Source organism: Cnephaeus nilssonii, assembly GCF_951640355.1.
Source record: "Cnephaeus nilssonii genome assembly, chromosome: 15".
In the NCBI taxonomy this organism is placed as follows: domain Eukaryota; kingdom Metazoa; phylum Chordata; class Mammalia; order Chiroptera; family Vespertilionidae; genus Cnephaeus; species Cnephaeus nilssonii.
This window is the reverse complement of record NC_137086.1, coordinates 58,764,849-58,780,315: the sequence shown is the minus strand read 5'-3', so window position 1 is coordinate 58,780,315 and position 15,467 is coordinate 58,764,849. Positions and strand designations below refer to the sequence as shown.

At 46.0% G+C, this 15,467-nt stretch overlaps 2 protein-coding genes across 4 annotated transcripts in view; one reads left to right on the top strand and one right to left on the bottom strand.

Moving 5' to 3' along the window:
• ANAPC1 (anaphase promoting complex subunit 1) overlaps positions 1-6,570 on the top strand; it is a 107,776-nt gene extending 101,206 nt beyond the window's left edge. For all 3 annotated transcript variants that reach the window (XM_079792791.1, XM_079792790.1, XM_079792792.1), the window contains 3 exons: positions 584-782; positions 5,518-5,652; positions 6,235-6,570. In XM_079792791.1, the coding sequence (XP_079648917.1) occupies positions 584-782; positions 5,518-5,652; positions 6,235-6,350 (450 nt within the window). In that variant the 3' untranslated portion in view covers positions 6,351-6,570. The remainder of the gene's footprint in view (positions 1-583; positions 783-5,517; positions 5,653-6,234) is intronic.
• Positions 6,571-7,061: 491 nt separating this feature from the next.
• The window catches only part of LOC307111955 (putative speedy protein E7), a gene marked incomplete at its 5' end in the record, with an annotated part of 52,108 nt that continues 43,702 nt past the window's right edge, over positions 7,062-15,467 (bottom strand). The window contains 4 exons of the mRNA XM_079792228.1: positions 7,062-11,070; positions 11,493-11,670; positions 11,736-11,864; positions 13,432-13,623. Of these exons, the coding sequence (XP_079648354.1) occupies positions 10,749-11,070; positions 11,493-11,670; positions 11,736-11,864; positions 13,432-13,623 (821 nt within the window). The 3' untranslated portion in view covers positions 7,062-10,748. The remainder of the gene's footprint in view (positions 11,071-11,492; positions 11,671-11,735; positions 11,865-13,431; positions 13,624-15,467) is intronic.

The following is a 15,467-nucleotide window of genomic DNA, read 5'->3' as shown; positions in this document are numbered from 1 at the left end:
GCATTTGGGACTCAGTGGCTAAAGCCAAAGTAAATCATCTAATGGCATAATTGTCCCTACTGAAAAGCGGAGAGGGAAATACATTTAGGCAGGGACAATCTCCCAGACGTGAAAATTGCACCATACTGAGTAATATGCTAACTAAAAGGCAATGTCCAATATAATCACATAGGCCCAGAATGTCTCAGTGCCTGGTCACCGACAGTATTGAGGAGGAAGTGTCAATGTGGAAGTGCACACTGGTGCTGGTTGCCATTGTGGCTGGGATGTGCTTTCCTTCAGCTCTGCACCTTCCTTGTTGCTGTGTCGGGGAGGTCTATGGAGGAAATGTCCTGTATGGTTACCACCATGGTGGCTTTGCAGATGGGTCTTAAGAGCAGTATTATCAGAATTGTTGCTTTTGCCTTCTGATCCTGGGATCCCTGGCCTGACCCCAGTCATGCCATGTTACCCAGCAGGGTTTCTAGTGGTGACTGGCTATGGACCTGTTGGGGTTTCGTTTTTTTTCAGAGCCATTGAGCCAAGAGTGACCTCATTTTCCCTGTGGCTTTTACCTAAGAGCTTTTCCTTTTCTCTACTCAAGGCTGTAAGAAGACTGGGGAGAAGAGAAATGTCTGAGACATCTGAACTTTGGCAAATAAAGTTGGTGTTGGAGTTTTTCAGCTCCAGAAGCCATCAGGAGCGGCTGCAGACCCACCCGAAGCGAGGGCTTTTCATGAACTCTGAGTTCCTGCCCGTCGTGAAATGCTCTATTGATAACACCCTGGACCAGTGGCTACAAGGTAATAAGAGCTTGTGCGCATTGTGCTTCTTAGATGACACTGGGACTCGGCTTTTCTGTTCTAACATGTTCTCATTGGAAAGCAAGACGAATCTGAGGAGAAGCCAGAATGCCTGTGGATTTAATGTTTCCAGGTAATGAGGTAGACTGATTACCTGCTCCAGCCTTCAGCTTCTTTAAAAATGTATTTAACCCTGTTTTGTAAACCCTGGAGAGAACATACATAGCATTTTAAATAGCACTTGACACTTAAGAACCTTCTCTAGCGTCAGATCATGTTTTCTTCCTGGCTTCTGTCTTCTGTTTCTGAGTGTTGTTGCCTCCCTGAGGCCAGCAGCTGTCTTCTTCCATCTTCTCTACCCCCTAAATCCCCAGTCCACCATCCCCACTGTACACTGAAAATTTGGTGTGTGCATATTGAGCAAATGCTTGTTTTACCAAATCTTGAGTCCATGAGAACCTGGGACATCATGTAACAGTGGCCTTCTATCCGTGGACATACTGGCTTGTGCTTGAAAGAAAATTGTGACATTACTCATAATAGTGTCAAAGTCAGTCTGCCTCCCCTGAGACAAATGACGGAGCCTTTTGATTTATGGAAAGCTGTCTGTGTGTGACATGGCTGAGATTGGTTTTTAGTAGTTAACTCTTTGATTTTAATCTTTTCCGTTCATTCAGATGCTTCTGATACATTTCTGACAGCAATCTGCTTTGGGTAAATACTAACCCTAGTAACATTAGTGGTAACATTCTTGATTCTTTAATGTACTAGCGATCAAGAACCTAAGAGTTTGACCATAATTAAGAACTATCTACCTAGGCCAGCTGGTGTGGCTCAGTGGTTGAGTGTTGAGCTATGAATCAGGAGGTCATGGTTTGATTCCCGGTCAGGGCATATGCCTGTGTTGTTGGGTGTGCAGGAGGCAGCTGATTAATGATTCTCTCTCATCATTGATGTTTGTATTTCTCTCTCTCTCTTGTTTCCTCTCTGAAATCAATAAAAATATATTAAAAAACAAAACAAAGAAAATCTACCTATAATAAAATACTATGAAATAAATTTCTGGAAAAAAGTAAATTATAAACCATATTTGGGAAACAGCAATTTCATACTCCCAGTGCTTACATTTAACATTTGAACCCTATCATTTCCTCTTGTCATTTGAAAGATCACACAGCTTAAAACTTTTTTTAAATACATTTTTTCTTTGGGGGAAAAACACAAGTCATTTTATAGGTTTTCTTGTTTTGTTTCTATTTAGCATTTGATCATGTACTGTAGACCTTTGCTATTGTTAAGAAATACATCCTTAAATCTCTGATTTGCAAATCAAAACGACAATGAGGTACCATCTCACACCTGTCAGAATGGCTATCATCAACAAATCAACAAATGACATGTGCTGGCGAGGATCCGGAGAAAAAGAAACCCTCTTGCACTGCTGGTGGGAGTGCAGACAGGTGCAGCCACTGTGGAGTTTCCTCAAAAAACTAAAAATGGAACTTCCAATTGACCCAGTGACCCCAATTCTAGGACTATATCCCAAGAAACTAAAGACACCAGAGGGATATATGCAACCCTATGTTCAGAGCAGCACAATTTACAATAACTAAGATTTGGAATCAGCTTAAGTGCCCATCAGCAGATGAGTGGATTAAAAAACTGTGGTACATCTACACAATGGAATACTATGCTGCTGTAAAAAAGAAGGAACTCCTACCATTTGCAACAGCATGGATGGAGCTGGAGAGCATTATGCTAAGTGAAGTTAAGTCAGTCAGAGAAAGATAAATATCACATGATCTCACTCATTTGTGGATTATAATGAGCAACATAAACCGATGAAAAAAAACAGATTTAGAGACAGAGAAGCATCAATTAGATGCTCAAACCTCAGAGGGAAAGTAGGGGAGGGTGAGGGTATATGCATGCATATAAGCATAAGCGATGGACGCAGACAGCAGGGGGTGAGGGTGAGGGCAGGACTTGGGGGCTGGTGGGGGGACAATGGGGGAATAAGGACACATTTGTAGTACCTTAATCAATAGAGAAAAAAATCTCTGATTTGCAGATTTCATAGAACAAAAAGAAAATTTGGCAGTGACTAGAGCATTCTCTAAAGCAATAGGCTTTCTTCCTATTGCTCTTTAGGATACTTGATGGTTCCAGCATTGCTCTGAGCCTCCACCAAATTAGCTTCCTCAATTCCCAAACATCTGTATTTATTTTCTAGTGAGGAACCATCACTTTTTAAAACTCTTAAATGTATGATCTTCATTCTCAGAAGAACTAGTTGTTGGTTTTGGGATAGAGCACAATAAATTCAGTGAAGATCTAGAACTTTATGTATGCATCATCATGGAAATGTCCTCATGTTTGTGCCTTACTTTTAAAGTCACTCTCTAATAACCCAGATCACTTATCCATCCAAAAATGTATTGGATTTACCATATTGTCTAGATGCGTATATGTCTCCTCAATTAGATTTTAAACTGAGCAAAATAAAATGGGTTTTAAGAACTTGGAGAAGTTCTATTAACTTTTTAATATCTTATTATGGAAAATTAAAACATAATACAAGTAAACAGAGTAGTTTCATAAGCCTGTCACCCGGCTTCAGCAGTCACCATCATTCTGCCATCCTCTGTCATCTGTACCTGCACTCTTTGCCACATTCAGTTATGTTTCAAATTGTGCCATTTTTCTGTCCCCACCAGCAGGGGGTTACAGTGCAGTTTTTGGCATTGTCAGTTGGTTTAATGTTAGGCAGCTGGTGAATATGTGGTGGTATCTCATTTAGTTTTAATTTGCATTTCCCTGGTAATTCATGGTGTTAAATATTTTCATGTGCTTTCTTTGTTACTCATACACCCTTTGTGAAGTGTCTGTTTAACCTCTACCCATTTTTTAAATTGTCTATCTTTTAGTTATTGAGTTGCAGGAGGTTCTACAAGTTCTGGCCACAAGTTCTTTGTGAGATGGTTTGCACATATGTCCTACTTTTTGCCTATTCCTTTTCTTAGAGTAATTTTTGATGAACAGAAGTTTTAAGTTTTGATGAGGTTTAATTTCTCAGTTTGTTATATGGTTATTACTTTGTAAATGCTGTCCAAGAAACCTTTCCTACTCCAGGTCATGAAAAAATTCTGAAGTTTTCTACTAAAAGCTTTGCAATGTTATCTTTTACTAGAGGCCGGTGCACGAATTGGTGCACCCTTGGCCTGGCCTGCGGGATCGGGCCTAAACGGGCTCTCTGCATCCCCCAAGGGGTCCCCGATTGTGAGAGGGCGCAGGTCAGGCTGAGGGACCCCACTGGTGCACAATCAGGCTGGGGAGGGACGCGAGAGGTTGGCCAGCCCGGGAGGAACCACGGGAGGGGTCCAGGGTGTGTCTGGCCCATCTTGCTCAGTCCCAATCTGCCGGAACCCAGCAGCAAGCTTACCTACTGGTTGGAGCATCTTCCCCCTGGTGGTCAGTGCATGTCATAGCAAGCAGTTGAGCAGCCTTAGCATATCATTAGCATATTTCACTTTGACTGGTTAAACGGATGACTGGGCACTTAGCATATTAGGCTTTTATTATATAGGATATTTAGGTATATGATTCATCTCAAATTAATCTTTTATGTGGTCTGAGGTATGAGTTGAAATTTTTTTTAATTAATACACTGTCCAGTTGTTCCAGGGCCATTTGTGGAAAAGACTTTTTTTTGTAATAAAATTGCTTTGACTCTGTTGAAAATCATTTGCTGAATAATCATTGTGAATCTATTTCTGTATCGGTGCTGTACCATTGGTTGGTCAGTCTGTCTGTATGCTAGGACTATACTGTCCTAATTACTGCAGGTTCAGAGTAAAATATGAAATCTAGTAGTGGGAGTCATCATGTTGAGAGGGAAATTTATAGCACTAAATGCTTACAATATGAAAGAGGAGCAGTCTCAAGACAATCGTTAAGTTCCTACTTTAAGAAACTAGAAAACAAAAAGCAAAATAAACCTAAAGCAAGCTTTTTTTTTTTCTACTTTCTTGAAGCAAGAACTTGGATTAGTGACTGTAACAGTTCCATGCCTCAGGCTCAGCATTTTGCTCAGAGGAAGAACAGAATGGCTTATTTGAGCTTTGCCATAGGAATTAGGACATTTTTGTTTCCCAGAGCCTCCACCTAACGTGTTGTCCAGCATCTCACATCTTGGACTTGAATTGCAACTCCTGGATATTCCTCAGTCAGTTCCCGTGACAGGGAATGTCCTTCTCCTGACCCTGTCCCTGTCGGGAGAATGGGATTGCCTGGTGCCCAGACCACTAGTTCTGTAAGTGAGATCCCTGGAGCAGCAGTAACTGGGCACTTGTTACAAATGCAAGCTTTCTGGTCTCATTCAAGAAATTCTGGATGTGTTTTAATCAGCTCTCTGGGTTCAAGTTTGAGAACCTCTGGCTAAGACTAATCAGAATCCCATCTTGGAGCTGAAGTCAGATTCCTCCAGTGCTACACAGTGGAGGGAAGCGTGGTGAGATGGGTGTTTATGGAGACAGCCACAGTGTGCCACTGTACTTGTATAGCACGCATCACAATTTGCAATTATGCATTTGTTTGTGTGATCTCTCTGTTCTCCCCAACTCTGCAGCGACAGTCCCTGCCTAGTATATGGTAAATGCTGATTGAGTTCTTGATGAAAAAGAAGGCATTCCCTCTGCCTGTCTGGTATGTAGTTTCATTTGTGTTTCTCTTACAGCTGGGGGTGATGTGTGTGTGCATGCCTATCTCAGTGGGCAGCCCTGGGAAGAGTCTCAGCTGAGCATGCTGGCCTGTTTCCTTGTCTACCACTCGGTACCAGCTCCGCGGCACCTGCCATCAGTAGGACTGGAAGGTACTGCAAACCTGAATCCCTCTTTTCAGTATGTTATCACTTAGGTTTTTAGTTTCTTGGTAGGAGACATTTCTAGTGAGTTATTTTCTCTAGGGGGTTTTTGTCTTCATTCATGGGTGGGTATTACTTTTTAGAACCTTTTCTGACAAAAATGCTCTAAACTTTACACATGCATAAACTTTTATATAGATTCAGAAAAGGATGGGTTCTTCTTCACAGAGCCCAAACAACCTGTCTGTACCAGCAAACTAAATGTTCATGTTGTTTTTCTCTCTTGATTTTTTAAAGTTATTTTTAGTTTTTAAATTGTATTTAAATAATATATGTAATTAAAAAATAATAGTTTCACATATAGTTAGTTGTAGGTCACTTTCTGAACTACAGAATGGATAAATTTAAATGTTTACATTAAATTATATTTTACAGTGCATTAGGGAAATGCATAATTAAACTTTGTGTTTGGGTAGTTGATTTTAAAGGAAGAATGCTAGCTTTAACCTGGCTGAGGCTGTTTCCTTGAAGAAGGATGTGGGCTGACTCTATTGAGAGGTGTGACCTTTCCCACCATTTGCATCTCTTTAGGGAGCACAAGCTTTGCGGAACTACTCTTCAAATTTAAACAGCTGAAAATGCCTGTGCGAGCTTTGCTAAGATTGGCTCCTTTGCTTCTTGGAAACCCACAGCCAATGGTTATGTGATTGCCTCTGGTGGAAAAACTGTCCTGCAATGTGACTTCTGCACAAAAACATGACCAAACAACACAGCTAAAGAAACATTTGTAAGTTTTATAATATAATCAGGGGAAATGAGCTGCACAAACCTCAATGTATTTTAAAATCTGAGTGTTTTAAATATTCTAGACTATTGCTGTCAGCATTAACACATGATCTATACAAGTGAGTTAGAATTTACTTTTTTAAATAAAGTTTTTTGGTTTGTTTTCAGAACTCTTGATGATTTCATTTGGGGTTCCAGAGATAGAGCAGTGGAGTCTGGGCTGGACATTGATTTCTAAAGTCCTTCATCTATGGTGATTCAAGTGAAGTGACTTTATGCTCAAAAATGCAGTTTTTAAAGAAGCTTTTAAAATTTTCTACATCAACATAAGTCCTTCAGCATTTTCTAAGATGTCACAGTTGTCCTGTTTAGTTTGTACCAGAAAGTGTGATTGATCATCTAAATGAGAAATTTATATCCTAAGGAAGAATTACCCAATGTGAAGCCTGTTCTAGATAGAGAAAATATGAAATTTCCACTATAGATATGGCTTCAGAAATTGTCCATTTCCATCCAAGATGTAGAGAATATTCATCTGTATCAGGGGTCTCTGGACTAGAAGATGAAAGATACTCATGGAGGTGTTTCCAGTACAGACGCAGCTACCTCCTGCCGTCTCCACTGTGACGCGTGCGCTGTGCTTCCTGAGGCCACTGGGACCGTAAACTGGTAGAAGCTGTACTCACATCACATGTCCACTTCCTGAACTGTGGTGTTTAACTTTAAAAGTGAAAATTAGAGCAAATGAAAACATTTCCATGGAGATTTTTGGCGACACCCCTTCGGTTTTTGCTCTTGCAGCGGGTGCTGCTCTTCTCCAGACTTGAATCTAGAGGCAGCGGTTTGGTTCCCTGGACGCTCAGGGTTCCATCTGCTCTCCTGCCCCAGTGACCGCTCCTGTGTGGGAGGTGTGGGCAAGATGCAGCTGGCCCCAAAGGTGAAATGTGCTTCCCTTCAGTCTTAAATAGTTTTTCTTCTTTACCTAAAAAGGGATAAAATGGTAGATTATAGAAATTCCATTTCAATCTAGATTTAAAGAACTCAGTATCTTGACTACTATTGCTTTGCCTTCACTCTCAATTGCTTATAATTTGTATGCTTTTCTCTGATTGAAGAATGACTTGAGAGATAGTGACTTGCACACATATGAACTCTTCTTATGTAGGAGGGAAAATGGTCATTACAATGTTGTCAACAAAAGCAAAAATAGGGCTTTATACAGGAGCAGAGCAGAAGATTGCACAGTCTGGAGACAGCTCTGTCTCTGTAGTTGGGCTTTGTGATTAGTTGGCAGGGAGCAAAAAGGATATTCTGGGCAGTGTGCTCTTGGGCAGGCACACCAGGGTCATCAGAATCAATTTCAGCTACTTAATGGGTTCTCAAAAAATCTTGAGCGTAGCTCTCACCATCCCAGCCTTCTCAGAGCCATGGCAATGGAAGAGCTTGGAAACACCCCCACTCTCAAGGGCTTTGGCCCAGAAGTCACCACGTCACTTCCAGTCACAGTCTGTTGGCAGGAAGTAGGCATGCTGCTCCACCTCATGTGCCTACTCCTCCACTTGTCGTCAAGGGGAGGGGGATCAGACACTAGCCGGTGCTGGAAGTGTCGGTCACCGTGTGGCTCCTAACTAGCTCCCACATCCATCTTTGCTACTCACAGGTAGAAGTGCACACACTTGCCTCTGTAGACGGACATAACTAAAGACACAGTACAGTTACACACCCACCTCAGACTGTTTTCTGATGGATGCTGACATCTGTTTAAGGCTTGAAGTTGCGGCAGTTCTGAGGCATAGAGGCCAGGCCTTAGCAGGAGACATTGGGTTCGGCCCCAAGAACTTCCCTGGGTGCTACTTGAATAGGCCACTTTCTCACCCTTCGTGTAGAAACCCATGTCTTCGTAGTTTCTGGTGAGGGGCATGTCCCAGCTCCTATGTCTGTCAAACCTACACACAAATGAACAAATCAAGCTGTAGTGACTCCTAGGTCACATTGAACCCTGGGCTTGATCCTCAGTCCCCACCCACCCTACCTGCTATCTTTCCCAGTCTCTGAAGGACTTGGAACCTGAATTGTGTCAAGATCACAATTTCTACTTTGTTTTGAGGCATCTTCTCTGTGTTGCGCCTCCCCCCCCCCCCCCCCTTATTATTGAGCACCTCTAAGTGATTTAAGGATAATCTCTTGCAAACCACATCGAACTGAGTTTTGCTTGTGAGTCTGTCTAAAAATCTAGTAGCAACTTTAAATTTATCAATACAAGTAGTATGACCGATCTCAGTTATGTCTCCCGTTTTTATGCTATTTAGTATACTTTTTTATATTTATTGTGTCTTTATTTGGTCTGTTTTGGTTTTAAACATTTGTTATATTCATTGCTCTTAGCATTTGGGATGGCTTTAAAAAAAAAGTATTTTTTTAATACTTTTACACTAATATCTTCATACGACCCCTCCAGACCCTTTTTTTTTTTTTAACCTCAGCATTCACCATCTTGGCTCTAGCACTGCTGGATCCCTACGACCTCCCCACTTATCCCATCACCCACTGACGGTCTCTCCTTTTTCTCTCCCTACTCTCATTCTGAAAATTGGGCTATTTCTACAATGCCAGAGGATACAAGGGTACGCATTCTCTCCCTTTTATTCCCACTCTTTTATCAGCCTCAGATGGACACACCAATAAGTAGGCTCAAGTGTCCGTTAGTCCTGTGGCTGAAATTTCACCATCTCTCCATGGACAGGACTGCTCTGAGGTTGTCAGGAGGGGCTTCCAGCACAGCTGTCGCCATGCTGATGGAGTAGAGGGTGGGCCTCCTCTCTCTTCCTGTGTTTCACCACTCCCATCTCCTCTTTTCCTACCATCTTCCAGTCATGTTTTGGCCTCTCCCTTCATGTTCTTCCTCCTCAGTAGTCCATCCCTTCTTCCTCTGCAGGTCCTTAGTCTTCACCGAGGTGCCTGCTCCAGTCTCTCGGTTCCCTTGGGTGCCCCTCCACACTACTGCTGACCTCCGGGACATCCGGGGGTTAGGGACCTTTGCTGGCTGACACCTACTGGAAGGTTGGGGGCTACTGTGCCACAGCTGCTGTGGTTTGTGCTCCCTGCATTGTCCATCCTGCAGGTCTGAGGAAGCTGGAGGCCCCATGTTGGTGCCACCTGGAGCCTGGGAAGGAGGCAGCAGCTTCCGTATCTGGAAGGGAGAGAGGGGCGAGAGCTATAAGAAAAGCAAGAAAGCGAGACCAGAGCAGAGGGGAAGGCACACCCTGCCACATGCTGCACGTTAGGAAGCTCAGGGGAAATCAGCATCACCTTCATGCTCCGATAAATGGCCAGACCCCAGGGGGGGCCCCCCTTACCGCTGTTCTCTCTTTTTTTTTATTGTGCTAAAAATGCTATTTTCTTGGAATTTTAAGATTCCTGACATACAATAGTTCTTGGTCCTCAATAAAAAGCCTGTGGATGAATTAAACTTAGGGGTTCATGTCAGAGCACCTGGCCTGCCTTCCTTTCCCAGGGCCAGTAAGGCTCTCGCACTCCTGTTGTGCAGCGTGGCTCCATGCACCTGGTTATTCTAGCACCACCTCTGCCCAGGGAAGGGGTTTCCCCACTTCAAGTAAGAACAAATGTAAAACCTAAATGGAAGCCAAGGAGAACACATTCTCCAAAGAGTGTGGTTATAAAGGAGGTCGTTCTCTATAAATGTGTCGTCTGTGTACTTCTTCACAGTTCATTGTGCACCTGCTTCCTTCCCCTGGCAATCTTGTTTTTTCAGAGCCCAGAGCCCTGGAGCGCCCTCCCCCTGACCTCATTCAGGGCCCAGGTTGGGAGCTCCCTTCGCGTGGGAGGAACACAAGAGGTGATGCAGTGCGGGAGCCCATCCTCTCTTTCCTCCCCAAGTCTCCATGGTCATAGCCCCTTTTCCAGAAAGGGTGACCTCAGTGTTCTCTTGAGTTTACGTTCAAAATTTTCAAGGCAGATAAAAACCCTGCAGAGGTTTTCATTACTTAAATCAGCATTTCTGAGACTTTAAACTGGGGGGGTGGGGGGGAAACGGGGAAAGTTAATATGCAAATTGGTGCTTGTGTTGCATAGTACTTGACTTCACAGTCCATTCATTTGGAGAATTTTGGTGTAAACACAGGTACTTCTACCATAGGCCTTCTCAGAGCACTGAGGAATGCAGTAGCTTCCTCCTCAGGCCACCAGCCCCGCTGAGGTGACTACAGGACACAGAGGTGGGCCTGTCTGACTCTGTAGAGCCCAGCCTCCGCCTGCACTCACCCGAACCACCAGCAGCCCCCTGCTCACTCCCTGGGAGATTAGGGGATGCAATGGCGACCCCGACCCCAAACCCAGTGATGTGGATTCTGGGCCTGGATCTGAAAGAGAAGCAAAGGGAGTGAGCACCTGGAGGAAGGGCCCAACCCAACACCCCAGGTGGCCCGGCCTCCTCCCGAGGGCCACACCTCCTCACATAGCTCTTGGGTGACCCAGGCCTGGTGCCCCATCGCATGGAAAAACTCCACCTTCAGTCTCAGGAACTCCTTGTAGAGCTCCAGCCAGTGCTCCCTGCCCAGCAGGAACTGGAAAATACTGCGCTTGGATGTGGGGTTGTCTTCCTCCATGTCGGAGGCGATGTAGCTGCCACAGGAAAGGAGGGAGCCTTAGATGGGCCCAGGGATGACTTCCAGCCTCGGCACACTGGGTGCTGGGGCAGTGTGTCCAGGAGAGAGACTCTGGGGGAGCTCTTTCTGTGGGGACCTGGATCTAGGGGCAGCAGGACTGACCTCAGTGCAAGCCTGATGGGGCTCTGCTGTGCTTAGCCCAGACCAGGCTCCTAGCTCCCATTTCCCTCATGTCTTCCCTCAGTCCCTCATCTCTGGGCAGCAAGTGGGGTTCTTGGCTACTTTCCTTATCCCAGGACCTTGCTCGTGGCCTGCCTTCTTCATGGCCAAGGGGAACCCCCTCTTGAGACCGTCAGGACATGGGCAGTGGAATTGGGGTAATGTGGGGGGTTGGACGTATTGGACAGAACTGGGAGCAGTTTCCAAGGAGGCACTCACAGGGCCAGGAAGAAGTGGATCTTGTTGTAGAGATGTCCGGGCAGCCCGACACGGCCAAAGTACTCCACCACCATGGACAGCAGGTACTGTGGGCACAGCGCTGTGAGGGAGGACGCTCGGGGGAGTGCCGAGGGTCCAGGGCCCTCGGACGGGGGGTTGGGATGAGCTGAGGGAAAGCCTGGGGAAGAGATGGCACCAAAAGCAGGTCTTTCCAGGGATGCGCCTGCCTGGCAGGGATCTTACTCTGCACCGGCCCCCCATAGGCTGGTGACTGCAGACCCCTCAGTCCTTCATCATTTTGTGCTGCCAATACCTTGTCAGACACTTTGAGGAAAATGTCAGCTTCCAGGAAGTTCTGGATAATGGGGTCCTCTGCAAAGGAATGTAGAGGGATGAGGGCTCGGAGCAGCCCTGCTGGAAGAAGTGAGCATGGGCTGTGGGACATTCCAGAGGGGAGGGGAATCAGAGCCTCCCGCCCTCTGTGGCAGTGAGGGCTGTGAGCCTTAACAGAAAAACAACTGCTCCTTCCTCTGAAACACGCAGAGTGAGTTTCAACTGGGGCATGGGTTTTGCGCTTTTTACTCAATTACACATGGGAAGCGGTAAGTGTGTTTACTTCATGTGACCCGTATCTCAAAGTTAAACATTAGCCTCAAGTCAAAGGCTAGGTTGTGGCTTTGGTACTTCATCCTGCTGTGACTGCTGCCCCATCGGTAAGAGCGCACCCGTGGGGTAGAGTTCGCGGCTTCCCTCCTTTCCTAGTCTCCCTCGCCCTCCCAGACAGTGACCTGGCAGTGGAATTGCAGGCTCATCTGGGATTAGACTTGTTTCCTGGAGGTGCCATTTTCCATGGGAGACCTGAGGTTGATGGGTCCTATCTGACCTTCCCTGGGTACTGCCCAGGTCCAGGGCTACGACATTGCCCAGGGGAGGTTGGGGTAAGAGGCCATTGGCCCTGCCTGCCCCTCTCCAGCCAGCCTGGCCTCAGAAGAGCGCTGTCCAATAGCACTTTCTGTTCAGGTGAAGTCTGTGTCTGCTGTCCATCGTGGCAGCCATTTGCCAGGCTCATCTACTGAGTGCTTGGAGTGTGGCTAGTGAGACAGGGGACCTGAACTTTAACAGTTTGCTTAATTCATGTAGATTTACGGAAAAGCTACCTGTGGCTCATGGCTGTATTAGAGAATGCTTAGTGTGTCCCTAAGTCCTGACTCTGGTCCTGACGTCACCTTCAGATGCGCCTTCCCTGAGCTAAGTTCCCCGTTCTCGAAGCTCTCCCACCCTTGTTCATGCCCCATCTCCAGGCGTCATTGCCTTTTAACAAATGTCCTGCTCTGCATGTGTCATTGGCTAAGAGCATTTTATTTCTGCCCACCTGGTTTTTCTCGTCTCTCTCTTTGAGCATAAAGCCAGCAAGTTCTAGTTTACCTTTCATCGCTATCTCTCAGATCCTAACTAAAGGGAAAAATACACTTCAGTGAGCAGCATGGTTTGTCCTAAAATGTCTTTTAAAAAATACATATATAATTTTATTGATTTCAGATAGGGAGAGAAAGAAACGTCAATGATGACAGAGAATTATTGACGAGCTGCCACCTGCCTACTGGAGATCAAGCCTGCACTCTGACCAGGAATTGAACCCTGACCTCTGGTTCATAGGTTGACCCTCAACCACTGAGCCATACCAGCTGGGCTGAAATAACTTAACAATTGAACACTCAGCTGGGAGCCTCTTAGCCCTCCCTCCAAGAACCTGACTGAGAGGAAAACCTGTCAGCACCACAGTAGAACCAGGGTTGTTCTACGTTGGTGCCACCTGGATGCCTCACAGCTGAGAGCTGGGGTGAGGGATCAGGGGGAGGTAGAAGTATGACCCAGAGCCACCGTCCCCCTCAGTTCAGTGTAGGAGGGCCCTGTGCACTCTACAGCTCTGAGCACACACCCAGGAGTCGGTAGAAGGCTTCTAGGTCCTCAGGGCGGTAACTGGATCTTCTCCTCTTTATCCAGAGTTTTGTTCCCTCAATGTAGTTGATAGTCCATCTGGTTCTCTGCTGCCCACTCTTCCGGGTCATCGGCTTAAAGATGGTTTCTGAGGAGGCCAAACTGGGGACCAAGGAGCCATTCTCCTGGCTAGCTGCAGGAACAAAAGACCCTGTGAGCATGGACCTGGCCTACTGCAGGCCCTGTGTCCTGTCACAGTTCACCCTGAAGACTGGACCTAGTCTACTGAGGACAAAATGACAAGAAGTTACTTAGCAGTGACTGATGCTCCGTGCAAGGCTGGGGAAGCAGAGCGATGCCTCGGGACATGTACTTGCCTTGGCATACAGAAACCTTTGGTTCTGGCCCCTGGTCCCCCTGGTTCTGTGCTTAGGGATGGCCTCTGTAGAGGCAGAACTGGAGGCCAGAGAGCTCCTATTCCACAGAGCTGCAGGGAGAGGAGGGACTTGTGGACTCATGGGGGGACCTGGGAAATACTGGGCTCCTCCCACCTTAAGGACTGCCTTTGACATCTGAAAGGATGAGAAGAATGACCATCCTTCCCGTTGCATTTGTCTATAGAGAAGCGTAGGAATTGGGTTATTATTTACCTTCCTCTTCCAAGAGAAAGCTGCTGTCCTGTGTCTCTTCGCATGAATCCTGTCCGGAGGACATCTCTGTGGAAATGAATGAGAGATTCTGCACTCAGATGTCCTTAATAGTGACCAAAAGGAACAAGATCCTGACCTCCCTGTCTCACCCGCAGACCCACACTCATGAGAGTCGGGGATGATGTTCCCACACTTTGTTTCAGAGGCCAGGGGTAGGGGTGAATAGCTGCACACCTGCCTGCCCTTCCATGCACACCCTTTTCTTCGACTCTTCTTGGCTTGGAGAGTCTGGGGCAGCGAACATGGAGCTCAGAGGGATCCTTTCTTCCATTATAAAACAATTGAAGGTTCCCCACCTGTTTCTGAGCGGGCTGTTTCTTTCTGCTTAACGTGCTCCTTGTGAAACCTAATAATTAAAATGGCAGTAAGAGTAGCTAACAGTTACTAATTTCTTATTGAACTTAAGGTATTGGTCAGTGCACTAAGAATTACCTGATTCAGTCCTTGTAATGCTCTGTGAGGTAAAGTGTATGACTAACCTGATTTACAGGTGAGGAACAGATGAATTGTCTAGGATGTGCTCCTTGACCATGGTGAGAACACTTTGGATTTGGGATTAGAACTCATGCCTGTCTTGTGCTCAAGGGAAGAATGGCTAGTAGCCAGGGCAGTTGAGGCTCGGTCATATTTCTAAGGGTCAAGCTGGATGACCTTCCATACTTATATTTCTGTCATCAGCTCTACCTAAATGTCCTTGTGAACCACTATAAAATCATGGGCAATCAAATCTGGCAAAAATATGACCAGAGCCCTGACCGGTTTGGCTCAGTGGGTAGAGCGTCGGCCTGCGGACTCAAGGGTCCCAGGTTCGATTCCGGTCAAGGGCATGTACCTTGGTTGCAGGCACATCCCCAGTAGGGGGTGTGCAGGAGGCAGCTGATCGATGTTTCTCTCTCATCGATATTTCTAGCTCTCTATCCCTCTCCCTTCCTCTCTGTAAAAAATCAATAAAATATATTTTAAAAAAAATATATGACCAGAGTGGTCATGCCTGTCTAAAAGACCCTTGAGGCTGATTGAGGCAGTGCCTCCTGTCCCCCTCAAGACAGCCAGTGCCACGCACTCCATCCAAGGACCACGTTCCTCCTGACTGGTGGAGGGCTCCTTCTGCTCCTACCGCAGTCCTGGCCCCCGAGGCTCTCAAGGCAGTCCCTGGCTACCGAGTTGCTCTCTCCTCCTATTTCTACTTCCTTCTTCCTTTTGCCCACCTCTTATTCTATTATCTCTTCCCTCAAATTTGAGACCTGCTGTCATTCCTATTGCATCCCAGTCACTTCTCTGGAGACTCACAAGTGCTCCCACCCACCTCTCTTGGGACTTCTTGGAG